At 40.7% G+C, this 27123-nt stretch overlaps 1 protein-coding gene across 1 annotated transcript in view; it reads right to left on the reverse strand.

Moving 5' to 3' along the window:
* Positions 1 to 27123, reverse strand: part of RAD54L2 (RAD54 like 2) — a 197215-nt gene that overhangs the window by 76796 nt on the left and 93296 nt on the right. The window contains exons 5-6 of the mRNA XM_053689399.1: positions 25494 to 25641; positions 25283 to 25401 (exon numbers count right to left, since the gene is read on the reverse strand). Coding sequence (XP_053545374.1) covers positions 25283 to 25401; positions 25494 to 25641 — 267 coding nt within the window. The remainder of the gene's footprint in view (positions 1 to 25282; positions 25402 to 25493; positions 25642 to 27123) is intronic.

Below are 27123 nucleotides of genomic sequence, written 5' to 3' on the forward strand. Positions count from 1 at the left end.
GGATATTAATTGCGATATCCTTGTATAATCCCTGCACCATTGATTCAGCATACAAAGCTGAAGAGGTCTCATGTGAAAACGAGCAAAAGGGACCGCGTCCGATGGTGCAGTCATGAGACCTAAAACCTCCATGCACATAGCTACTGAAGGGAATGATTGAAACTGAAGGTTCCAACAAGCTGCAACCAATTTCAAACGTCTCTTGTCTGTTAGAGACAAAGTCATGGATACTGAATCTATTTGGAAACCTAAAAAGGTTACCCTTGTCTGAGGAGTCAAAGAACTTTTTGGTAAATTGATCCTCCAACCATGTTTTTGAAGAAACAACACTAGTTGATTCGTGTGAGATTCTGCAGAACGTAAAGACTGAACAAGTACCAAGATATCGTCCAAATAAGGAAACACTGCAATACCCCGCTCTCTTATTACAGAGAGTAGGGCACCGAGAGCCTTTGAAAAGATCCTTGGAGCTGTCGCTAGGCCAAAAGGAAGAGCAATAAATTGGTAATGCTTGTCTAGAAGAGAATCTCAGGAACTGATGGTGATCTGGATGAATCGGAATATGAAGATATGCATCCTGTAAGTCTATCGTGGACATACAATGCCCTTGCTGAACAAAAGGCAGAATAGTCCTTATAGTCACCATTTTGAATGTTGGAATTCTCACGTAACGGTTCAAAATTTTTAGATCCAGAACTGGTCTGAAAGAATTCTCCTTCTTTGGGACAATGAACAGATTTGAATAAAACCCCAGACCCCGTTCCTGAACAGGAACTGGCACAATTACCCCAGATACCTCCAGGTCTGAAACACACTTCAGGAAAGCTTGAGCCTTTTCTGGGTTCACTGGAATGCGTAAGAGAAAGAAACTTCTCACAGACGGTCTTACTTTTAAACCTATTCTGTACCCTTGAGAAACAATGTTCTGAATCCAATGATTTTTGGATTGAATTGATCGAAGAATTTTAGTCTGCCCCCTACCAGCTGAGCAGGAATGAGGGCCGCACCTTCATGCGGACTTAGGGGCTGATTTAGACCTTTTAAATGGCTTGGATTTATTCCAGAATGAAGAAGGCTTCCAATTTGAAACCGTTCCCTTAGGAGATCAGGTTTCTGTTCCTTATTTTGTCGAAAGGAACGAAAACGGTTAACAGCCTTAAATTTACCCTTCGATTTTTTAATCCTGAGGCAAAAAAGCTCCCTTCCCAGTGACAGTTGAAATAATTGAATCCAACTGAGAACCAAATAATTTATTACCTTGGAAAGAGAGAGATAGCAACGTTGATTTAGAAGTCACATCAGCATTCCAAGATTTAAGCCATAAAGCTCTTCTAGCTAATATAGCTAAAGACATATATCTGACATAATATTCTGATGATATCAAAAATGGCATCACAAATGAAATTATTAGCATGTTGAATTAACTTAACAATGCTAAACACATTATGATCTGATACTTGTTGCGCTAGGGTTTCCAACCAAAAAGTTGAAGCAGCTGCAACATCAGCCAAAGAAATAGCAGGCCTAAGAAGATGACCTGAACATAAATAAGCTTTCCTTAGATAAGATTCAAGTTTCCTATCTAAAGGATCTTTAAAAGAATTACTATCTGCCGTAGGAATAGTAGTACGTTTACTAGTGTAGAGTAGAGATGGCCCCATCAACTTTGGGGATCTTTTCCCAAAACTCCAATCTATCAGACGGCAAAGGTTACAGTTTCTTAAACCTTGAAGAAGGAGTAAAAGAGGTACCCAGTCTATTCCATTCCCTAGAAATGACATCTAAAATAGCATCAGGAACTGGAAAAACCTCTGTAATAACTACAAGAGGTTTAAAAACTGAATTTAAACGTTTACTAGTTTTAATTTCAAGAGGACTAGTCTCCTCTATATCTAATGCAATCAACACCTCTTTCAATAAGGAACAAATATACTCCATTTTAAATAAGTATGAAGATTTGTCAGTGTCAATATCTGAGGCAGAATCTTCTGAACCAGATAGATCCTCATCAGAGATAGATAAATCAGAATGTTGTCGGTCATTTAAAAATTAATCAATTTTATGAGAAGTTTTAAAAGACCTTTTACATTTATTAGAAGGTGGTATGACAGACAAAGCCTTCTGAATAGAATTAGAAACAAATTCTCTCACATTAACAGGAATATCCTGAGCATTAGATGTTGAAAGAATAACAACAGGTAATGGATTACTACTAATGGAAATATTTTCTGCATGTAAAAGTTTGTTATGACAACTATCACAAACTACAGCCGGAGGAACAGTTACCACAAGTTTACAACAAATGCACTTAACTTTGGTAGAACCGACATCAGGCAGCAGGATTCCAATAGTGGATTCTGAAACAAGATCAGATTGAGACATCTTGCAATATGTATGAGAAAAAATAACATATAAAGCAAAATTATCAATTTCCTTATATGACGGTTTCAGGAATGGGAAAAAATGCAAACAGAATAAGCCTCTGGAAACCAGAAGGAAAAATACATGAAGACTTAAATAATGTCAAAAGTCTAGCGCCAAGTATGACGCCCAAAACTGACAAAATATTTTTGGCGCCAAAAACGTCTGCAACAAACACGAGCGTCATAGATGACGCAACTACGTGAAAACTCTCGGCGCCAACTAAGACGCCGGAAATAATGAAAATACGTCAACAAACGTAATTCTCGCGCCAAAAATGACGCAATAAATTAAAGCATTTTGCACACCCGCGAGCCTAACAGCCCGCAATTTAGAAAAAAGTCAATTGAAAAATTTCAGGTAAGAATTTTTTTTTTTTTATATGTGCATTTCCCAAAATGAAACTGAGTCTGCAAAAAGGAAATATACTGATAAACTTGAATCATGGCAAATATAAGTACAAACATTATATTTAGAACTTTACATTTAAAGTGCCAAACCATAGCTGAGAGTGTCTTAATAAAGGAAAACATACTTACCAAAAGACACTCATCTACATAAAGTAGATAGCCAATCCACTACTGAGAATCAGCAGAGGTAATGGTATATAAGAGTATATCGTCGATCTGAAAAGGGAGGTAGGAGATGAATCTCTACGACCGATAACAGAGAACCTATGAAATAGATCCCCGTTAGGATGACCATTGCATTCAATAGGTAATACTCCCTTCACATCTCTCTGTCATTCACTGCACTCTGAGAGGAACCGGGCTTCAGCATGCTGAGAAGCGCATATCAACGTAGAAATCTAGCACAAACTTACTTCACCACCTCCATAGGAGGCAAAGTTTGTAAAACTGAATTATGGGTGTGGTGGGGGGTGTATTTATAGGCATTTTGAGATTTGGGAAACTTTGCCCCTCCTGGTAGGATTGCATATCACAAGCTCATGGACTCTTGCCAATTACATGAAAGAAAGGAAGAACCTAATCGCTCCTATTCATTCTTAATATTATTAGCCATCTTAACAGGAACTACAGAAACCGCTTCGTCGCTAGCGCCGCTGATCAACAGAGAAAGTGGAGACCGCCACACCCGGTCATATGGGATACCTCGCAGGACCGCCCCTGCACTAAGGAGAAAACACGTCAAAACCGGTCGCGCAAATACTACTGGAAGTCAACCTGAAAGTTCCACCATTGCCAGAGCCTCATCTCGCACATGACGCAGCAATAACACAATAAACAATATCATGTATAAACCCCTCCCTGTTCAATAATCCCCTTACCAGGAATATTAACCTTTGATTCCGTAAGATAAAAGGCACCACACTGTGACCCTGTCTTCTGTGTTATCATTATGTATAAAAAATGAAACTATCTTACCAGAATCTATGCCGTGGAACAGGAACACGGCCCTTCAAGTGTGACAGGTAGTCCTGACATGGACTCGAGTGCAGAAAGCAGGCAGCGAAAGTCGTCAACGCTGATTGCTTGTGGAGCTGTTAATATGAGTCGGGATCGTTTCGCAGAAAGACTCTCCCTGCATCTCCGGACTCTAACTTTCACCCAGGCTCTCACTGAGAGGCTGACAAGACTACATAAAACTTCAGTCTCATTCCAAAGAGTACTACCCTCCATAAGAGACTACTCTGAATCTTTGGCACTTATCTGCCATCCTCCTGTGACGAATGGCAAAGAACAACTGGGGGATAAGGGGAGTGGGGGAGGTATTTATCCCTTTGGCGGGCGTGTCTTTGCCTCCTCCTGGTGGCCAGGTTCTATATTCCCAAAAGTAATTAATGAATTAAGCTGTGGACTCTCCTCCCCTTTAGATGGAAAGAAGCCTCAGCCGAGGCAAAATTATCAAATTTAGAAAAAGTATGCAGAGAGGATCAAGTTGCAGCCTTGCAAATCTTTTCCACAGAAGCTTTATTCTTGAAAGCCCAAGAAGAGGAGACAGCCCTAGAGGAATGAGCTGTTATTCTCTCAGGACGCTGCTGTCCAGCAATCTTATACGCAAAAACATAATTTATGTAAGAACTTACCTGATAAATTCATTTCTTTCATATTAGCAAGAGTCCATGAGCTAGTGACGTATGGGATACATTCCTACCAGGAGGGGCAAAGTTTCCCAAACCTCAAAATGCCTATAAATACACCCCTCACCACACCCACAATTCAGTTTAACGAATAGCCAAGAAGTGGGGTGATAAAAAAGTGCGAAAGCATATAAAATAAGGAATTGGAATAATTGTGCTTTATACAAAATCATAACCACCACAAAAAAAGGACGGGCCTCATGGACTCTTGCTAATATGAAAGAAATGAATTTATCAGGTAAGTTCTTACATAAATTATGTTTTCTTTCATGTAATTAGCAAGAGTCCATGAGCTAATGACGTATGGGATAATGATTACCCAAGATGTGGATCTTTCCACACAAGAGTCACTAGAGAGGGAGGGATAAAATAAAGACAGCCAATTCCTGCTGAAAATAATCCACACCCAAAATAAAGTTTAATGAAAAACATAAGCAGAAGATTCAAACTGAAACCGCTGCCTGAAGTACTTTTCTACCAAAAACTGCTTCAGAAGAAGAAAATACATCAAAATGGTAGAATTTAGTAAAAGTATGCAAAGAGGACCAAGTTGCTGCTTTGCAAATCTGATCAACCGAAGCTTCATTCCTAAACGCCCAGGAAGTAGAAACTGACCTAGTAGAATGAGCTGTAATCCTCTGAGGCGGAGTTTTACCCGACTCAACATAGGCAAGATGAATTAAAGATTTCAACCAAGATGCCAAAGAAATGGCAGAAGCTTTCTGGCCTTTTCTAGAACCGGAAAAGATAACAAATAGACTAGAAGTCTTTCGGAAAGATTTAGTAGCTTCAACATAATATTTCAAAGCTCTAACAACATCCAAAGAATGCAACGATTTCTCCTTAGAATTCTTAGGATTAGGACATAATGAAGGAACCACAATTTCTCTACTAATGTTGTTGGAATTCACAACTTTAGGTAAAAATTCAAAAGAAGTTCGCAACACCGCCTTATCCTGATGAAAAATCAGAAAAGGAGACTCACAAGAAAGAGCAGATAATTCAGAAACTCTTCTGGCAGAAGAGATGGCCAAAAGGAACAAAACTTTCCAAGAAAGTAATTTAATGTCCAATGAATGCATAGGTTCAAATGGAGGAGCTTGAAGAGCCCCCAGAACCAAATTCAAACTCCAAGGAGGAGAAATTGACTTAATAACAGGCTTTATACGAACCAAAGCTTGTACAAAACAATGAATATCAGGAAGAATAGCAATCTTTCTGTGAAAAAGAACAGAAAGAGCAGAGATTTGTCCTTTCAAGGAACTTGCGGACAAACCCTTATCTAAACCATCCTGAAGAAACTGTAATATTCTCGGTATTCTAAAAGAATGCCAAGAAAAATGATGAGAAAGACACCAAGAAATATAAGTCTTCCAGACTCTATAATATATCTCTCTAGATACAGATTTACGAGCCTGTAACATAGTATTAATCACAGAGTCAGAGAAACCTCTTTGACCAAGAATCAAGCGTTCAATCTCCATACCTTTAAATTTAAGGATTTCAGATCCTGATGGAAAAAAGGACCTTGAGACAGAAGGTCTGGTCTTAACGGAAGAGTCCACGGTTGGCAAGAGGCCATCCGGACAAGATCTGCATACCAAAACCTGTGAGGCCATGCCGGAGCTACCAGCAGAACAGACGAGCATTCCTTCAGAATCTTGGAGATTACTGTTGGAAGAAGAACTAGAGGCGGAAAGATATAGGCAGGATGATACTTCCAAGGAAGTGATAATGCATCCACTGCCTCCGCCTGAGGATCCCGGGATCTGGACAGATACCTGGGAAGTTTCTTGTTTAGATGAGACGCCATCAGATCTATTTCTGGAAGTTCCCACATTTGAACAATCTGAAGAAATACCTCTGGGTGAAGAGACCATTCGCCCGGATGCAACGTTTGGCGACTGAGATAATCCGCTTCCCAATTGTCTATACCTGGGATATGAACCGCAGAGATTAGACAGGAGCTGGATTCCGCCCAAACCAAAATTCGAGATACTTCTTTCATAGCCAGAGGACTGTGAGTCCCTCCTTGATGATTGATGTATGCCACAGATGTGACATTGTCTGTCTGAAAACAAATGAACGATTCTCTCTTCAGAAGAGGCCAAAACTGAAGAGCTCTGAAAATTGCACGGAGTTCCAAAATATTGATCAGTAATCTCACCTCCTGAGATTCCCAAACTCCTTGTGCCGTCAGAGATCCCCACACAGCTCCCCAACCTGTGAGACTTGCATCTGTTGAAATTACAGTCCAGGTCGGAAGCACAAAAGAAGCCCCCTGAATTAAACGATGGTGATCTGTCCACCACGTTAGAGAGTGTCGAACAATCGGTTTTAAAGATATTAATTGAGATATCTTTGTGTAATCCTTGCACCATTGATTCAGCATACAGAGCTGAAGAGGTCGCATGTGAAAACGAGCAAAGGGGATCGCGTCCGATGCAGCAGTCATAAGACCTAGAATTTCCATGCATAAGGCTACCGAAGGAATGATTGTGACTGAAGGTTTCGACAAGCTGCAATCAATTTTAGACGTCTCTTGTCTGTTAAAGACAGAGTCATGGACACTGAATCTATCTGGAAACCCAGAAAGGTTACCCTTGTCTGAGGAATCAAAGAACTTTTTGGTAAATTGATCCTCCAACCATGATCTTGAAGAAACAACACAAGTCGATTCGTATGAGATTCTGCTAAATGTAAAGACTGAGCAAGTACCAAGATATCGTCCAAATAAGGAAATACCACAATACCCTGTTCTCTGATTACAGACAGAAGGGCACCGAGAACCTTTGAAAAAATTCTTGGAGCTGTAGCTAGGCCAAACGGTAGAGCCACAAACTGGTAATGCTTGTCCAGAAAAGAGAATCTCAGGAACTGATAATGATCTGGATGAATCGGAATATGCAGATATGCATCCTGTAAATCTATTGTGGACATATAATTCCCTTGCTGAACAAAAGGCAAGATAGTCCTTACAGTTACCATCTTGAACGTTGGTATCCTTACATAACGATTCAATATTTTTAGATCCAGAACTGGTCTGAAGGAATTCTCCTTCTTTGGTACAATGAAGAGATTTGAATAAAACCCCATCCCCTGTTCCGGAACTGGAACTGGCATAATTACTCCAGCCAACTCTAGATCTGAAACACAATTCAGAAATGCTTGATCTTTCACTGGATTTACTGGGACACGGGAAAGAAAAAATCTCTTTGCAGGAGGTCTCATCTTGAAACCAATTCTGTACCCTTCTGAAACAATGTTCTGAATCCAAAGATTGTGAACAGAATTGATCCAAATTTCTTTGAAAAAACGTAACCTGCCCCCTACCAGCTGAGCTGGAATGAGGGCCGCACCTTCATGTGGACTTAGAAGCAGGCTTTGCCTTTCTAGCAGGCTTGGATTTATTCCAGACTGGAGATGGTTTCCAAACTGAAACTGCTCCTGAGGATGAAGGATCAGGCTTTTGTTCTTTGTTGAAACGAAAGGAACGAAAACGATTATTAGCCCTGTTTTTACCTTTAGATTTTTTATCCTGTGGTAAAAAAGTTCCTTTCCCACCAGTAACAGTTGAGATAATAGAATCCAACTGAGAACCAAATAATTTGTTACCCTGGAAAGAAATGGAAAGTAGAGTTGATTTAGAAGCCATATCAGCATTCCAAGTCTTAAGCCATAAAGCTCTTCTAGCTAAAATAGCTAGAGACATAAACCTGACATCAACTCTGATAATATCAAAAATGGCATCACAGATAAAAATTATTAGCATGCTGAAGAAGAATAATAATATCATGAGAATCATGATTTGTTACTTATTGCGCTAAAGTTTCCAACCAAAAAGTTGAAGCTGCAGCAACATCAGCCAATGATATAGCAGGTCTAAGAAGATTACCTGAACACAGATAAGCTTTTCTTAGAAAGGATTCAATTTTCCTATCTAAAGGATCTTTAAACGAAGTACCATCTGACGTAGGAATGGTAGTACGTTTAGCAAGGGTAGAAATAGCCCCATCAACTTTAGGGATTTTGTCCCAAAATTCTAACCTGTCAGACGGTACAGGATATAATTGCTTAAAACGTTTAGAAGGAGTAAATTAATTACCCAATTTATCCCATTCCTTGGAAATTACTGCAGAAATAGCATTAGGAACAGGAAAAACTTCTGGAATAACCACAGGAGATTTAAATACCTTATCTAAACGTTTAGAATTAGTATCAAGAGGACCAGAATCCTCTATTTCTAAAGCAATTAATACTTCTTTAAGTAAAGAACGAATAAATTCCATTTTAAATAAATATGAAGATTTATCAGCATCAATCTCTGAAACAGAATCCTCTGAACGAGAAGAGTCATCAGAATCAGAATGATGATGTTCATTTAAAAATTCATCTGTAGGGAGAGAAGTTTTAAAAGATTTTTTATGTTTACTAGAAGGAGAAATAACAGACATAGCCTTCTTGATGGATTCAGAAATAAAATCTCTTATGTTATCAGGAACATTCTGCACCTTAGATGTTGAAGGAACTGCAACAGACAATGGTACTTTACTAAAGGAAATATTATCTGCATTAACAAGTTTGTCATGACAATTAATACAAACAACAGCCGGAGGAATAGCTACCAAAAGTTTACAGCAGATACACTTAGCTTTGGTAGATCCAGCACTAGACAGCGATTTTCCTGTAGTATCTTCTGACTCAGATGCAACGTGAGACATCTTGCAATATGTAAGAGAAAAAACAACATATAAAGCAAAATTGATCAAATTCCTTAAATGACAGTTTCAGGAATGGGAAAAAATGCCAAAGAACAAGCTTCTAGCAACCAGAAGCAATGAAAAATGAGACTTAAATAATGTGGAGACAAAAGCGACGCCCATATTTTTTAGCGCCAAATAAGACGCCCACATTATTTGGCGCCTAAATGCTTTTGGCGCCAAAAATGACGCCACATCCGGAACGCCGACATTTTTGGCGCAAAATAACGTCAAAAAATGACGCAACTTCCGGCGACACGTATGACGCCGGAAACGGAAAATAATTTTTGCGCCAAAAAAGTCCGCGCCAAGAATGACGCAATAAAATGAAGCATTTTCAGCCCCCGCGAGCCTAACAGCCCACAGGGAAAAAATAGTCAAATTTTTGAAGGTAAGAAAAAATGAATAATTTAAATGCATAATCCCAAATATGAAACTGACTGTCTGAAAAATAAGGAAAGTTGAACATTCTGAGTCAAGGCAAATAAATGTTTGAATACATATATTTAGAACTTTATAAACAAAGTGCCCAACCATAGCTTAGAGTGTCACAGAAAATAAGATTTACTTACCCCAGGACACTCATCTACATGTTTGTAGAAAGCCAAACCAGTACTGAAACGAGAATCAGCAGAGGTAATGGTATATATAAGAGTATATCGTCGATCTGAAAAGGGAGGTAAGAGATGAATCTCTACGACCGATAACAGAGAACCTATGAAATAGACCCCGTAGAAGGAGATCACTGCATTCAAATAGGCAATACTCTCCTCACATCCCTCTGACATTCACTGCACGCTGAGAGGAAAACCGGGCTCCAACTTGCTGCGGAGCGCATATCAACGTAGAATCTAGCACAAACTTACTTCACCACCTCCATCGGAGGCAAAGTTTGTAAAACTGAATTGTGGGTGTGGTGAGGGGTGTATTTATAGGCATTTTGAGGTTTGGGAAACTTTGCCCCTCCTGGTAGGAATGTATATCCCATACGTCACTAGCTCATGAACTCTTGCTAATTACATGAAAGAAACGGATAACACTTCTCAGCCAGAGAGAAAGAGAAGTAGCAGTAGCCTTCTGACCCTTACGCTTTCCAGAAAAGCAAACAAACAGGGCAGAGGACTGACAAAAATCTTTAGTCGCCTGTAAGTAGAATTTTAGCACACACATAACATCCAGGTTGTGCAACAAACATTCCTTATGAGAAGAAGGATTAGGACATAGAGAAAGAAAAACAATCTCCTGATTAATATTTCTATCCGAAACCACTTTAGGAAGAAAACTCAGCTTAGTAATAAGAACCGCATTATCAGCATGAAAGATAAAATAAGGTGAATCACACTGCAAAGCCGGGAGTTCATAAACTGTCCGAGCAGAAGAAATAGCAACAAGAAGCAAAACCTTCCAAGATAGCAACTTAATATCTATGGAATGCAATGGCTCAAACGGAGCCTGCTGCAAAACTTTAAGAACAAGGTTAAGGCTCCAAGGAGGAGCAACAGACATAAACACAAGCCTGATTCTGACTAGGGCATGACAAAAACAATTTATGTAAGAACTTACCTGATAAATTCATTTCTTTCATATTAGCAAGAGTCCATGAGCTAGTGACGTATGGGATATACATTCCTACCAGGAGGGGCAAAGTTTCCCAAACCTCAAAATGCCTATAAATACACCCCTCACCACACCCACAAATCAGTTTAACGAATAGCCAAGAAGTGGGGTGATAAGAAAAAAGTGCGAAAGCATAAAAATAAGGAATTGGAATAATTGTGCTTTATACAAAAAAATCATAACCACCACAAAAAAAGGGTGGGCCTCATGGACTCTTGCTAATATGAAAGAAATGAATTTATCAGGTAAGTTCTTACATAAATTATGTTTTCTTTCATGTAATTAGCAAGAGTCCATGAGCTAGTGACGTATGGGATAATAAATACCCAAGATGTGGAACTTCCACGCAAGAGTCACTAGAGAGGGAGGGATAAAATAAAGACAGCCAATTCCGCTGAAAAAATAATCCACACCCCAAAATAAAGTTTTAATCTTATAATGAAAAAAACTGAAAATATAAGCAGAAAAATCAAACTGAAACAGCTGCCTGAAGTACTTTTCTACCAAAAAACTGCTTCAGAAGAAGAAAACACATCAAAATGGTAGAATTTAGTAAAAGTATGCAAAGAAGACCAAGTTGCTGCTTTGCAAATCTGATCAACCGAAGCTTCATTCCTAAACGCCCAGGAAGTAGAAACTGACCTAGTAGAATGAGCTGTAATCCTTTGAGGCGGAGTTTTACCCGATTCGACATAAGCATGATGAATCAAAGATTTCAACCAAGACGCCAAAGAAATGGCAGAGGCCTTCTGACCTTTCCTGGAACCGGAAAAGATAACAAATAGACTAGAAGTCTTTCGGAAATCTTTAGTAGCTTCAACATAATATTTCAAAGCTCTAACTATATCCAAAGAATGTAACGATATTTCCTTAGAATTCTTAGGATTGGGACACAATGAAGGAACCACAATTTCTCTACTAATGTTGTTAGAATTCACAACTTTAGGTAAAAATTTAAATGAAGTCTGCAACACCGCCTTATCCTGATGAAAAATCAGAAAAGGAGATTCACAAGAAAGAGCAGATAACTCAGAAACTCTTCTAGCAGAAGAGATGGCCAAAAGGAACAACACTTTCCAGGAAAGTAATTTAATATCCAGAGAATGCATAGGTTCAAACGGAGGAGCTTGTAAAGCCCCCAGAACAAAATTCAAACTCCAAGGAGGAGAGATCGACTTAATGACAGGTTTTATACGAACCAAAGCCTGTACAAAACAATGAATATCAGGAAGATTATCAATCTTTCTGTGAAACAGCACAGAAAGAGCAGAAATTTGTCCTTTCAAAGAACTTGCAGACAAACCTTTATCCAGACCATCCTGAAGAAATTGTAAAATTCTAGGAATTCTAAAAGAATGCCAGGAAAATTGATGAGAAGAGCACCAAGAAATGTAAGTCTTCCAGACTCGATAATATATCTTCCTAGACACAGATTTACGAGCCTGTAACATAGTATTAATTACGGAGTCAGAGAAACCTCTATGACTGAGAATTAAGCGTTCAATCTCCATACCTTCAAATTTAATGATTTGAGATCCTGATGGAAAAAAGGACCTTGAGATAGAAGGTCTGGTCTTAACGGAAGAGTCCAAGGTTGGCAAGTATCCATCTGAACAAGATCCGCATACCAAAACCTGTGAGGCCATGCTGGAGCCACCAGCAGAACAAACGAACGCTCTTTTAGAATCTTGGAGATCACTCTTGGAAGAAGAACCAGAGGCGGAAAGATATAGGCAGGATGATACTTCCAAGGAAGTGACAATGCATCCACTGCCTCCGCCTGAGGATCCCTGGATCTGGACAGATACCTGGGAAGTTTCTTGTTTAGATGAGAGGCCATCAGATCTATTTCTGGAAGACCCCAGATTTGAACAATCTGAAGAAATACCTCTGGGTGAAGAGACCATTCGCCCGGATGTAACGTCTGGCGACTGAGATAATCCGCTTCCCAATTGTCTATACCTGGGATGTGAACCGCAGAAATTAGACAGGAGCTGGTTTCCGCCCAAGCAAGTATCCGAGATACTTCTTTCATAGCCAGAGGACTGTGAGTCCCCCCTTGATGATTGACATATGCCATGGTTGTGACATTGTCCGTCTGAAAACAAATGAACGATTCTCTCTTCAGAAGAGGCCACGACTGAAGAGCTCTGAAAATCGCACGGAGTTCCAAAATGTTGATTGGTAATCTCGCCTCCTGAGATTCCCAAACCCCCTGCGCTGTCAGGGACCCCCATACAGCTCCCCAACCTGTCAGACTCGCATCTGTTGAGATCACAGTCCAGGTTGGAAGAACAAAAGAAGCCCCTTGAACTAAACGATGGTGATCTGTCCACCACGTCAGAGAGTGTCGTACACGCGGATTTAAAGATATTAACTGTGATATCTTTGTATAATCCCTGCACCACTGGTTCAGCATACAAAGCTGAAGAGGTCGCATGTGAAAACGAGCAAAGGGGATCGCGTCGTATGCAGCAGTCATAAGACCTAGAATTTCCATGCATAAGGCTACCGAAGGGAATGATTGAGACTGAAGGTTTCGACAAGCTGAAACCAATTTCAGACGTCTCTTGTCCGTCAGAGACAAAGTCATAGACACTGAATCTTTTTGGAAACCTAAAAAGGTTACCCTTGTCTGAGGAATCAATGAACTCTTTGGTAAATTGATCCTCCAACCATGTTCTTGAAGAAATGACACAAGTCGATTTGTATGAAATTCTGCTAAATGTGAAGACTGAGCAAGTACCAAGATATCATCCAAATAAGGAAATACCACAAAACCCTGTTCTCTGATTACAGATAGAAGGGCACCGAGAACCTTTGAAAAAATCCTTGGAGCTGTTGCTAGGCCGAACGGCAGAGCCACAAACTGGTGATGCTTGTCTAGAAAAGAGAATCTTAGAAACTGATAGTGATCTGGATGAATCGGAATATGCAGATATGCATCCTGTAAATCTATTGTGGACATATAATGCCCTTGCTGAACAAAAGGCAGAATAGTCCTTATAGTTACCATTTTGAATGTTGGTATCCTTACATAACAATTCAATATTTTTAAATCCAGAACTGGTCTGAAGGAATTCTCCTTCTTTGGTACAATGAATAGATTGGAGTAAAACCCCAGACCCTGTTCCAGAACTGGAACTGGCACAATTACTCCAGCCAACTCTAGATCTGAAACACATTTCAGAAATGCTTGAGCCTTCACTGGGTTTATTGGAATGCGAGAAAGAAAAAATCTTCTTGCAGGAGGCCTTACCTTGAAACCTATTCTGTACCCTTGTGAAACAATGTTCTGAATCCAAAGACTGTGAATCGAATTGATCCAAATTTCTTTGAAAAATCGTAATCTGCCCCCTACCAGCTGTGCTGGAATGAGGGCCGCACCTTCATGTGGACTTGGGAGCTGGCTTTTGCATTCTGAAAGGCTTGGATTTATTCCAGACTGGAGATGGTTTCCAAACGGATACTGCTCCTGTAGGGGAAGGATCAGGCTTCTGTTCCTTATTCTGACGAAAGGAACGAAAACGATTAGCAGCCCTATATTTACCTTTAGATTTTTTATCCTGAGGTAAAAAAGTTCCTTTCCCCCCAGTAACAGTTGAAATAAGAGAATCCAACTGGGAACCAAACAATTTATTACCTTGGAAAGAAAGGGAAAGCAAAGTTGACTTAGAAGACATATCTGCATTCCAAGTTTTAAGCCATAAAGCTCTTCTAGCTAAAATAGCTAAAGACATATACCTGACATCAACTCTAATGATATCAAAGATGGCATCACAAATAAAGTTATTAGCATGTTGAAGAAGTTTAACAATGCTATGAGTATTATGATCTGACACTTGTTGTGCCAAAGCCTCCAACCAAAAGTGGAAGCTGCCGCAACATCAGCCAAAGAAATAGCAGGCCTAAGAAGATTACCTGAACATAAATAAGCTTTCCTTAGAAAGGAATCAATTTTCCTATCTAAAGGATCCTTAAAGGAAGTACTATCTGCCGTAGGAATAGTAGTACGTTTAGCGAGAGTAGAGATAGCCCCATCAACTTTAGGGATTTTGTCCCAAAACTCTAATCTGTCAGATGGCACAGGATACAATTTCTTAAACCTTTTAGAAGGAGTAAATGAATTACCCAGATTATTCCATTTCCTAGAAATTACTTCAGAAATAGCATCAGGGACAGGAAAAACTTCCGGAATAACTGTAGGAGGTTTAACAACCGAATTTAAACGCTTAGTGGATTTAGTATCAAGAGGACTAGATTCCTTCATCTCTAATGCAATTAAAACTTCTTTAAGTAAAGAACGAATAAATTCCATTTTGAATAAATATGAAGATTTATCAGTGTCAATATCTGAGACAGAATCCTCTGAACCAGAAAAATCATCATCAGAAACAGACAAATCAGAATGATGATGTTCATTTAAAAATTCATCTAATGAGACTTAAATATTGTGAGAAAAAAGGTGGAGACAATAATGCCGCCCACATTTTTTTAGCGCCAAAAAAGCCGCCCACATTATTGGCGCCCAAATGCTTTTGGCGCCAAAAATGACGCCACATCCGGTGACGCCGACATTTTTGGTGCAAAACATCAAAAAAATGACGCAAACACGAACAACTTCCGGCGACAAGTATGACGCCGGAAATGACAAAGAAATTTTTTGCGCCAAAAAAGTCCGCGCCAAGAATGACGCAATAAAATGAAGCATTTTCAGCCCCCGCGAGCCTAACAGCCCACAGGGAAAAAAGTCAATTTTTAAGGTAAGAAAAATGTTTTATTCATATGCATTATCCCAAATAATGAAACTAACTGTCTGAAAATAAGGAATATTGATCATCCTGAATCAAGGCAAATAAATGTTTAAATACATATATTTAGAACTTTATATAAAAGTGCCCAACCATAGCTTAGAGTGTCACAAAAAATAAGGCTTACTTACCCCAGGACACTCATCTACATGTAGTAGAAAGCCAAACCAGTACTGAAACGAGAATCCGTAGAGGTAATGGTATATAAGAGTATATCGTCAATCTGAAAAGGGAGGTAAGAGATGAATCTCTACGACCGATAACAGAGAACCTATGAAATAGATCCCGTAGAAGGAGACCATTGAATTCAAATAGGCAATACTCTCTTCACATCCCTCTGACATTCACTGCACACTGAGAGGAAAACCGGGCTCCAGCCTGCTGCGAAGCGCATATCAACGTAGAATCTAGCACAAACTTACTTCACCACCTCCACGGGAGGCAAAGTTTGTAAAACTGATTTGTGGGTGTGGTGAGGGGTGTATTTATAGGCATTTTGAGGTTTGGGAAACTTTGCCCCTCCTGGTAGGAATGTATATCCCATACGTCACTAGCTCATGGACTCTTGCTAATTACATGAAAGAAAAGACTGAACTGGTACATCTGTCAGAAACTTGAGTAACAAAATAGATAATGCAGAAATCTGACCCTTCAGAGAACTGACTGACAGGCCTTTCTCCAGACCTTCTTGGAGAAAAAAACAAAATCCTAGGAATCCTAACCCTACTCTAAGAGTAGCCCATAGATTCAAACCAATAAAGGTATTTACGTCATACATTATGATAAATATTCCTAGTAACAGGCTTGCGAGCCTGAATCATGGTCTCAATGACCGACTCAGAAAAACCATGCTTAGATAGAACTAAGCATTTAATTTTCAAGCAGTCCGCTTCAGAGAAACGAGATTTGGATGAAAGAAAGGACCCTAAGCTAGAAGGTCCTTCCACAGAGGCAGCCTCCAAGGTGGAAGAGATGACAACTTCACTAGGTCTGCAATACCATATCCTGCGAGGCCACGCAGGAGCTATTAGAATTACTGATGCTCTCTCCTGTTTGATACGAGCAATGACTCATGGAAGGAGAGCAAACGGAGGAAACAGATATGCAAGACTGAAATCCCAAGGGACCGACAGAGCATCTATCAGGGTGGCCTGTGGATCTCTCGACCTTGAACCATACCTTGGAAGGTTGGCGTTCTGTCTAAACGCCATCAGATCCAACTCCGGCATCCCCCATTTGAGGGTTAACCTGGAGAATATCTCCGGATGGAGTGCCCACTCCCCGGGGTGGAACTTCTGTCTGCTCAGAAAGTCTGCTTCCCAGTTGTCCACAGCTGGAATGTGGTTGGAAGTAAGACAGCAATTGTGGGCTTCAGCCCAGTGAACAATCCGAGCCACCTCCTTCATGGCTTAGAAACTCTGAGTTCCTCCCTGGTGGTTGATGTAAGCCACTGAGGTGATATTGTCCGACTGGAACCTGATAAACTGGACTAAGGACAACTGAGGCCAAGTCATCAGAGCATTGTAAATCGCTCTCAACTCCAAGATGTTTATAGGGAGAGCCGACTCCTCCAGAGTCCATAGTCCCTGCGTCTAATGAGTCCCAGACTGCTCCCCAGACCCGCAGGCTGGCGTCCGTGGTTACAATCAGCCAGGAAGGTCTCCTGAAGCATGTGCCCCGAGACAGATGCTCCTAAAAGAGACACCATGGGAGAGAGTCTCTTGTCGACTGAACTAGATCTATCCTCTGAGACAGATCTGAGTGGTCCCTGTTCCATTGTCTGAGCATACATAACTGCAGAGCTCTCAAATGGAAATGATCATAGGGAATGATGTTCATGGAAGCAACCATTAGACCAATTACCTCCATACAATGAGCCACTGATGGCCGAACAGTAGACTGCACAGCGAGGCAAGGAGACAGAAAACAGAATTTATGTTTACCTGATAAATTACTTTCTCCAACGGTGTGTCCGGTCCACGGCGTCATCCTTACTTGTGGGATATTCTCTTCCCCAACAGGAAATGGCAAAGAGCCCAGCAAAGCTGGTCACATGATCCCTCCTAGGCTCCGCCTACCCCAGTCATTCGACCGACGTTAAGGAGGAATATTTGCATAGGAGAAACCATATGGTACCGTGGTGACTGTAGTTAAAGAAAATAAATTATCAGACCTGATTAAAAAAACCAGGGCGGGCCGTGGACCGGACACACCGTTGGAGAAAGTAATTTATCAGGTAAACATAAATTCTGTTTTCTCCAACATAGGTGTGTCCGGTCCACGGCGTCATCCTTACTTGTGGGAACCAATACCAAAGCTTTAGGACACGGATGAAGGGAGGGAGCAAATCAGGTCACCTAAATGGAAGGCACCACGGCTTGCAAAACCTTTCTCCCAAAAATAGCCTCAGAAGAAGCAAAAGTATCAAACTTGTAAAATTTGGTAAAAGTGTGCAGTGAAGACCAAGTCGCTGCCCTACATATCTGATCAACAGAAGCCTCGTTCTTGAAGGCCCATGTGGAAGCCACAGCCCTAGTGGAATGAGCTGTGATTCTTTCGGGAGGCTGCCGTCCGGCAGTCTCATAAGCCAATCTGATGATGCTTTTAATCCAAAAAGAGAGAGAGGTAGAAGTTGCTTTTTGCCCTCTCCTTTTACCGGAATAAACAACAAACAAGGAAGATGTTTGTCTAAAATCCTTTGTAGCATCTAAATAGAATTTTAGAGCGCGAACAACATCCAAATTGTGCAACAAACGTTCCTTCTTTGAAACTGGTTTCGGACACAGAGAAGGTACGATAATCTCCTGGTTAATGTTTTTATTAGAAACAACTTTTGGAAGAAAACCAGGTTTAGTACGTAAAACCACCTTATCTGCATGGAACACCAGATAAGGAGGAGAACACTGCAGAGCAGATAATTCTGAAACTCTTCTAGCAGAAGAAATTGCAACTAAAAACAAAACTTTCCAAGATAATATCTTAATATCAACGGAATGCAAGGGTTCAAACGGAACCCCCTGAAGAACTGAAAGAACTAAATTGAGACTCCAAGGAGGAGTCAAAGGTTTGTAAACAGGCTTAATTCTAACCAGAGCCTGAACAAAGGCTTGAACATCTGGCACAGCGGCCAGCTTTTTGTGAAGTAACACAGACAAGGCAGAAATCTGTCCCTTCAGGGAACTTGCAGATAGTCCTTTGTCCAATCCTTCTTGAAGGAAGGATAGAATCCTAGGAATCTTAACCTTGTCCCAAGGGAATCCTTTAGATTCACACCAACAGATATATTTTTTCCAAATTTTGTGGTAAATCTTTCTAGTTACAGGCTTTCTGGCCTGAACAAGAGTATCGATAACAGAATCTGAGAACCCTCGCTTCGATAAGATCAAGCGTTCAATCTCCAAGCAGTCAGCTGGAGTGAAACCAGATTCGGATGTTCGAACGGACCCTGAACAAGAAGGTCTCGTCTCAAAGGTAGCTTCCAAGGTGGAGCCGATGACATATTCACCAGATCTGCATACCAAGTCCTGCGTGGCCACGCAGGAGCTATCAAGATCACCGACGCCCTCTCCTGATTGATCCTGGCTACCAGCCTGGGGATGAGAGGAAACGGCGGGAACACATAAGCTAGTTTGAAGGTCCAAGGTGCTACTAGTGCATCCACTAGAGCCGCCTTGGGATCCCTGGATCTGGACCCGTAGCAAGGAACTTTGAAGTTCTGACGAGAGGCCATCAGATCCATGTCTGGAATGCCCCACAGCTGAGTGACTTGGGCAAAGATTTCCGGATGGAGTTCCCACTCCCCCGGATGCAATGTCTGACGACTCAGAAAATCCGCTTCCCAATTTTCCACTCCTGGGATGTGGATAGCAGACAGGTGGCAGGAGTGAGACTCCGCCCATAGAATGATTTTGGTCACTTCTTCCATCGCCAGGGAACTCCTTGTTCCCCCCTGATGGTTGATGTACGCAACAGTTGTCATGTTGTCTGATTGAAACCGTATGAACTTGGCCCTCGCTAGCTGAGGCCAAGCCTTGAGAGCATTGAATATCGCTCTCAGTTCCAGAATATTTATCGGTAACAGAGATTCTTCCCGAGACCAAAGACCCTGAGCTTTCAGGGATCCCCAGACCGCGCCCCAGCCCATCAGACTGGCGTCGGTCGTGACAATGACCCACTCTGGTCTGCGGAATGTCATCCCTCGTGACAGGTTGTCCAGGGACAGCCACCAACGGAGTGAGTCTCTGGTCCTCTGATTTACTTGTATCTTCGGAGACAAGTCTGTATAGTCCCCATTCCACTGACTGAGCATGCACAGTTGTAATGGTCTTAGATGAATGCGCGCAAAAGGAACTATGTCCATTGCCGCTACCATCAACCCGATCACTTCCATGCACTGAGCTATGGAAGGAAGAGGAACGGAATGAAGTATCCGACAAGAGTCTAGAAGCTTTGTTTTTCTGGCCTCTGTCAGAAAAATCCTCATTTCTAAGGAGTCTATTATTGTTCCCAAGAAGGGAACCCTTGTTGACGGAGATAGAGAACTCTTTTCCACGTTCACTTTCCATCCGTGAGATCTGAGAAAGGCCAGGACAATGTCCGTGTGAGCCTTTGCTTGAGGAAGGGACGACGCTTGAATTAGAATGTCGTCCAAGTAAGGTACTACAGCAATGCCCCTTGGTCTTAGCACAGCTAGAAGGGACCCTAGTACCTTTGTGAAAATCCTTGGAGCAGTGGCTAATCCGAAAGGAAGCGCCACGAACTGGTAATGTTTGTCCAGGAATGCGAACCTCAGGAACCGATGATGTTCCTTGTGGATAGGAATATGTAGATACGCATCCTTTAAATCCACCGTGGTCATGAATTGACCTTCCTGGATGGAAGGAAGAATAGTTCGAATGGTTTCCATCTTGAACGATGGAACCTTGAGAAACTTGTTTAAGATCTTGAGATCTAAGATTGGTCTGAACGTTCCCTCTTTTTTGGGAACTATGAACAGATTGGAGTAGAACCCTATCCCTTGTTCTCTTAATGGAACAGGATGAATCACTCCCATTTTTAACAGGTCTTCTACACAATGTAAGAATGCCTGTCTTTTTATATGGTCTGAAGACAACTGAGACCTGTGGAACCTCCCCCTTGGGGGAAGTCCCTTGAATTCCAGAAGATAACCTTGGGAGACTATTTCTAGCGCCCAAGGATCCAGAACATCTCTTGCCCAAGCCTGAGCGAAGAGAGAGAGTCTGCCCCCCACCAGATCCGGTCCCGGATCGGGGGCCAACATTTCATGCTGTCTTGGTAGCAGTGGCAGGTTTCTTGGCCTGCTTACCCTTGTTCCAGCCTTGCATTGGTCTCCAAGCTGGCTTGGCTTGAGAAGTATTACCCTCTTGCTTAGAGGACGTAGCACTTTGGGCTGGTCCGTTTCTACGAAAGGGACGAAAATTAGGTTTATTTTTTGCCTTGAAAGGCCGATCCTGAGGAAGGGCGTGGCCCTTACCCCCAGTGATATCAGAGATAATCTCTTTCAAGTCAGGGCCAAACAGCGTTTTCCCCTTGAAAGGAATGTTAAGTAGCTTGTTCTTGGAAGACGCATCAGCCGACCAAGATTTCAACCAAAGCGCTCTGCGCGCCACAATAGCAAACCCAGAATTCTTAGCCGCTAACCTAGCCAATTGCAAAGTGGCGTCTAGGGTGAAAGAATTAGCCAATTTGAGAGCATTGATTCTGTCCATAATCTCCTCATAAGGAGGAGAATCACTATCGACCGCCTTTATCAGCTCATCGAACCAGAAACATGCGGCTGTAGCGACAGGGACAATGCATGAAATTGGTTGTAGAAGGTAACCCTGCTGAACAAACATCTTTTTAAGCAAACCTTCTAATTTTTTATCCATAGGATCTTTGAAAGCACAACTATCCTCTATGGGTATAGTGGTGCGTTTGTTTAAAGTGGAAACCGCTCCCTCGACCTTGGGGACTGTCTGCCATAAGTCCTTTCTGGGGTCGACCATAGGAAACAATTTTTTAAATATGGGGGGAGGGACGAAAGGAATACCGGGCCTTTCCCATTCTTTATTAACAATGTCCGCCACACGCTTGGGTATAGGAAAAGCTTCTGGGAGCCCCGGCACCTCTAGGAACTTGTCCATTTTACATAGTTTCTCTGGGATGACCAACTTGTCACAATCATCCAGAGTGGATAATACCTCCTTAAGCAGAATGCGGAGATGTTCCAACTTAAATTTAAATGCAATCACATCAGGTTCAGCTTGTTGAGAAATGTTCCCTGAATCAGTAATTTCTCCCTCAGACAAAACCTCCCTGGCCCCATCAGACTGGGTTGGGGGCCCTTCAGAAATATTGTTATCAGCGTCGTCATGCTCTTCAGTATCTAAAACAGAGCAGTCGCGCTTACGCTGATAAGGGTTCAATTTGGCTAAAATGTTTTTGACAGAATTATCCATTACAGCCGTTAATTGTTGCATAGTAAGGAGTATTGGCGCGCTAGATGTACTAGGGGCCTCCTGAGTGGGCAAGACTCGTGTAGACGAAGGAGGGAATGATGCAGTACCATGCTTACTCCCCTCACTTGAGGAATCATCTTGGGCATCATTGTCATTATCACATAAATCACATTTATTTAAATGAATAGGAATTCTGGCTTCCCCACATTCGGAACACAGTCTATCTGGTAGTTCAGACATGTTAAACAGGCATAAACTTGATAACAAAGTACAAAAAACGTTTTAAAATAAAACCGTTACTGTCACTTTAAATTTTAAACTGAACACACTTTATTACTGCAATTGCGAAAAAACATGAAGGAATTGTTCAAAATTCACCAAATTTTCACCACAGTGTCTTAAAGCCTTAAAAGTATTGCACACCAAATTTGGAAGCTTTAACCCTTAAAATAACGGAACCGGAGCCGTTTTGAACTTTAACCCCTTTACAGTCCCTGGTATCTGCTTTGCTGAGACCCAACCAAGCCCCAAGGGGAATACGATACCAAATGACGCCTTCAGAAAGTCTTTTCTAAGTATCAGAGCTCCTCTCACATGCGACTGCATGCCATGCCTCTCAAAAACAAGTGCGCAACACCGGCGCGAAAATGAGGCTCTGACTATGCTTTGGGAAAGCCCCTAAAGAATAAGGTGTCTAAAACAGTGCCTGCCGATATTATTATATCAAAATACCCAGATAAAATGATTCCTCAAGGCTAAATATGTGTTAATAATGAATCGATTTAGCCCAGAAAAAGTCCACAGTCTTAATAAGCCCTTTTTGAAGCCCTTATTTACGATCGTAATAAACATGGCTTACCGGATCCCATAGGGAAAATGACAGCTTCCAGCATTACATCGTCTTGTTAGAATGTGTCATACCTCAAGCAGCAAAAGTCTGCACACTGTTCCCCCAACTGAAGTTAATTGCTCTCAACAGTCCTGTGTGGAACAGCCATGGATTTTAGTGACGGTTGCTAAAATCATTTTCCTCATACAAACAGAAATCTTCATCTCTTTTCTGTTTCTGAGTAAATAGTACATACCAGCACTATTTTAAAATAACAAACTCTTGATTGAATAATAAAAACTACAGTTAAACACTAAAAAACTCTAAGCCATCTCCGTGGAGATGTTGCCTGTACAACGGCAAAGAGAATGACTAGGGTAGGCGGAGCCTAGGAGGGATCATGTGACCAGCTTTGCTGGGCTCTTTGCCATTTCCTGTTGGGGAAGAGAATATCCCACAAGTAAGGATGACGCCGTGGACCGGACACACCTATGTTGGAGAAATTTGGATTTTCTGACCTCTGTCAGAAAAATTCTCAGATAGGGACTCTATTATGGTCCCTAAGAAAACCAAAACTTCACCTCCTCCATTAACTTAGGCAAAGAGAATGACTGGGGATTATGGGTAGGGGAGTGACACTTAAAGTGATGGTAAACTCTCCCCTTTTTAAAATCAGATCTGGAATGTAAGCGCTATTTTAGATGGGGTTTTATTCATCATGTGCAATGAAGATGCGCTATAACTTAGTTATTAATATAGATTTGAAATTCAAATACCCCACGTTACACCACCCACTTCAAAAGTCAATTTTCCTGGCAGCTAAATGATTGAATTACTCTCCAATCAATGCTCTAGCTACAACAAAAGTGCCAGATGGGGAGAGCGCTGATTGGACAACAATTCAATCTGCTAGCTCACAGAAAAGTTTACTTTTGAAGTGGGCGGAGGAGCATGCAGTATTTGAATTTCATATCTAATTAATAACTAAGTTATACTGCATCTTCATTACAGCTAATTAATTAAACTCCATCTAAAATAGCGCTTACATTCCAGATCTGATTTTAAAAAGGGGAGAGTTTACCATCACTTTAACAGCTTTGCTGTGGTGCACTTTGCCTCCTCCTGCTGGCCAGGAGTGATATTCCCACTAGTAATTGATGACGTTGTGGACTCTCCATATCTAAGGAAAAAAAATATTTTAAAATACTTGACAGCTATTTTTAAACAATTTTTTTATGCAAACTATTTTTACTTAATTAGCCCTTCTAGGATATGCACAGATCTCAACATGTTTTATGGCACTTTAAACTCCATCTAAAATATCACTAACATTCCGCATCTCTGTTTATACAAACGGGAAACTTTACCATTGCTTTAAGCAAAAATGTTTTATTGTACAAATAAAAGTTTAGCAATTCCATATATTAAAACACTTTGTGCATTCAAAATGTTAAAGCTGTTTAAACTGATCTTAAAACCAATGGGAAAGAGCAAAACTGATTTAAAAAAGGAGAAGTTTGTTATTCCCCAAACAACAAAAACATACTTTGAACACCCTCTAGTGACAAAAACATAATTTGAGCACTCTCTGAAACAAGACAGCTAGGGTGTTGTAAAACAAATTAGATGTACCATATGGGAGGTTAATAACAGTTAAAGAAGCATTAATGTAATTTCTTCTGGCTTCATTTAAAAAAAGAGTGCAAATAAATTAAAAATATGTTTTGCTTTTTTTAATGAATGGACGAGTGTTATTGCTCATGAAGAAAGATCTCCAATAGAACACATTGTATGAAATAAAGTGGAATAGTTGAATATTATGGAGAAGTAATGTGTATCTACCACTTCCCTGGAGGAAAGTAAAACATGGATTAGGAGCATGAAGTAAGCAATGTTACAGGAGTGGACAAGTCAAAATCTCTCTAATGTCTTGGCCAGAAAGACACAAAAGTACATAAACTAAATTTGTGATGCCATATCAGCACATCAGTTAGTTATTAACCTCCCGTGCAATACATGCATTCAGCCAATTCAATCTCAGCAACATCACACTCAGCAAAAATACCCAAGTAAAACTTATTTACACTCAGCCATTTAATACTCAGAGTATGCACAGAGCAACCACACACTCAGTTTTTATACAGACAGAATTTTCACACTCCACAAAAGTGTGTGTGTTGCATTTATGTTCAGCAGGGTGAGTTAAAACACCCTGCCATCCCACCCAAAGCAATATGCCCAAAGATTTCTCACATACAAAGTCTTATGGGAATCTCACTTACGGTAGTAGTTGAGGTTTTTGACCCATGTGTGTACTTCCTCTCCCTCTGTTCCTGGTGGAATTGGCATTGTTCTCTTGCCTAGGAACTCTTCTATGATGGAGAGCGTGGAGAGGCTTTGACTGAAGAAAGAAAACAATACACAGTTTAGGTGTTTCATCCACAGGTACAAGGATTCCCTTAATCTCAACACCAGATAGTAAGCACTTCATACCTGAACACCAGGATCTTGTCCCCTAATAGCATGCTTTCCTCAATCAGATGAAAAAGTAAAACCATTTTTGGAGAGTTGTGCAGCATGCCTGGCTGATAATCACACATGACTTCCTTTGCCTTGAGAGAGGAAGAGATCAGATGACTCACTGAGTATTGACCAATAACAAGTTAGCATGGCCTAAACAGATGGCATATAATATTGAGCTGTATAATATTACCAATTTAAAGGGACATTCTACTGTAATAATAAAATACTTAAATTCATTATTTTACTATTAAACATGCAAGGGGTGTGTCCATGACCTGCAAAACAATGCATATTTCACAAACAAAATTAACATTTTTAATGTTGTAAATCATTTCTCATACATAAGAGCATAAAGAATATGTTTTAATGTGTGAGTACATTTTACTGTTTTTCATATATAACTGTGTTTAAAGGGACAGTATACACCAGTTTTCATATAACTGATATAATAGACACTGCTATGAATAATATGCACAGATACTGATATAAAAATCCAGCTTAAAACCTTTTAAAAACGTACTTAGAAGCTCCCAATGTTGCACTGTTGAAAAGGTTAGGCTGGGACACCAAATGAAATGGGGTGAGAAAGCAGAAAGATCAGACCCTCCCCTGCATATGAGAAGACCCTTTACCCAACCTGGAGAGTGTAGACATCAGTATACATTTATGCAAAGAAAAATCTAGTGTACAGGGCCCTTTCAACCCCTGCCAATTTAATGGAAATGTTTATATATCTCACTAGTCCTGGATGAGTAAGAAATTGCAGTGGACAAGTAGAAAAAAAAATAATAAAATGTATGCTTACCTGATAAATTTCTTTCCGGGCATGGAGAGTCCACAATGTCATTCCAATTACTAGTGGGATATTCCCTCCTGGCAAGCAGGAGGAGGGAAAGAGCACCCTAGCAGAGCTGTTAAAGGGACATGAAACCTACATTTTTTCTTTCATGATTTAGAAAGAGCATGTAATTTTAAGCAGCTTTCTAATTAACTTCTTTTATCTAATTTGCTTCAATCTCTTAATATATTTTGTTGAAAAGCATATCTAAATAGGCTCAGTAGCTGCTGATTGGTGGCTGCACATAGATGCCTTGTGTGATTGGCTCACCCACGTGCATTGCTATTTCTTCAACAAAGGATATCTAAAGAATAAAGCAAATTAGATAATTGAAGTAAATTGGAATGTTGTTTAAAAACAGAATTTATGTTTACCTGATAAATTACTTTCTCCAACGGTGTGTCCGGTCCACGGCGTCATCCTTACTTGTGGGATATTCTCTTCCCCAACAGGAAATGGCAAAGAGCCCAGCAAAGCTGGTCACATGATCCCTCCTAGGCTCCGCCTACCCCAGTCATTCGACCGACGTTAAGGAGGAATATTTGCATAGGAGAAACCATATGGTACCGTGGTGACTGTAGTTAAAGAAAATAAATTATCAGACCTGATTAAAAAAACCAGGGCGGGCCGTGGACCGGACACACCGTTGGAGAAAGTAATTTATCAGGTAAACATAAATTCTGTTTTCTCCAACATAGGTGTGTCCGGTCCACGGCGTCATCCTTACTTGTGGGAACCAATACCAAAGCTTTAGGACACGGA

Source organism: Bombina bombina, chromosome 7 (genome assembly GCF_027579735.1).
Source record: "Bombina bombina isolate aBomBom1 chromosome 7, aBomBom1.pri, whole genome shotgun sequence".
Classification (NCBI taxonomy): Eukaryota; Metazoa; Chordata; class Amphibia; order Anura; family Bombinatoridae; genus Bombina; species Bombina bombina.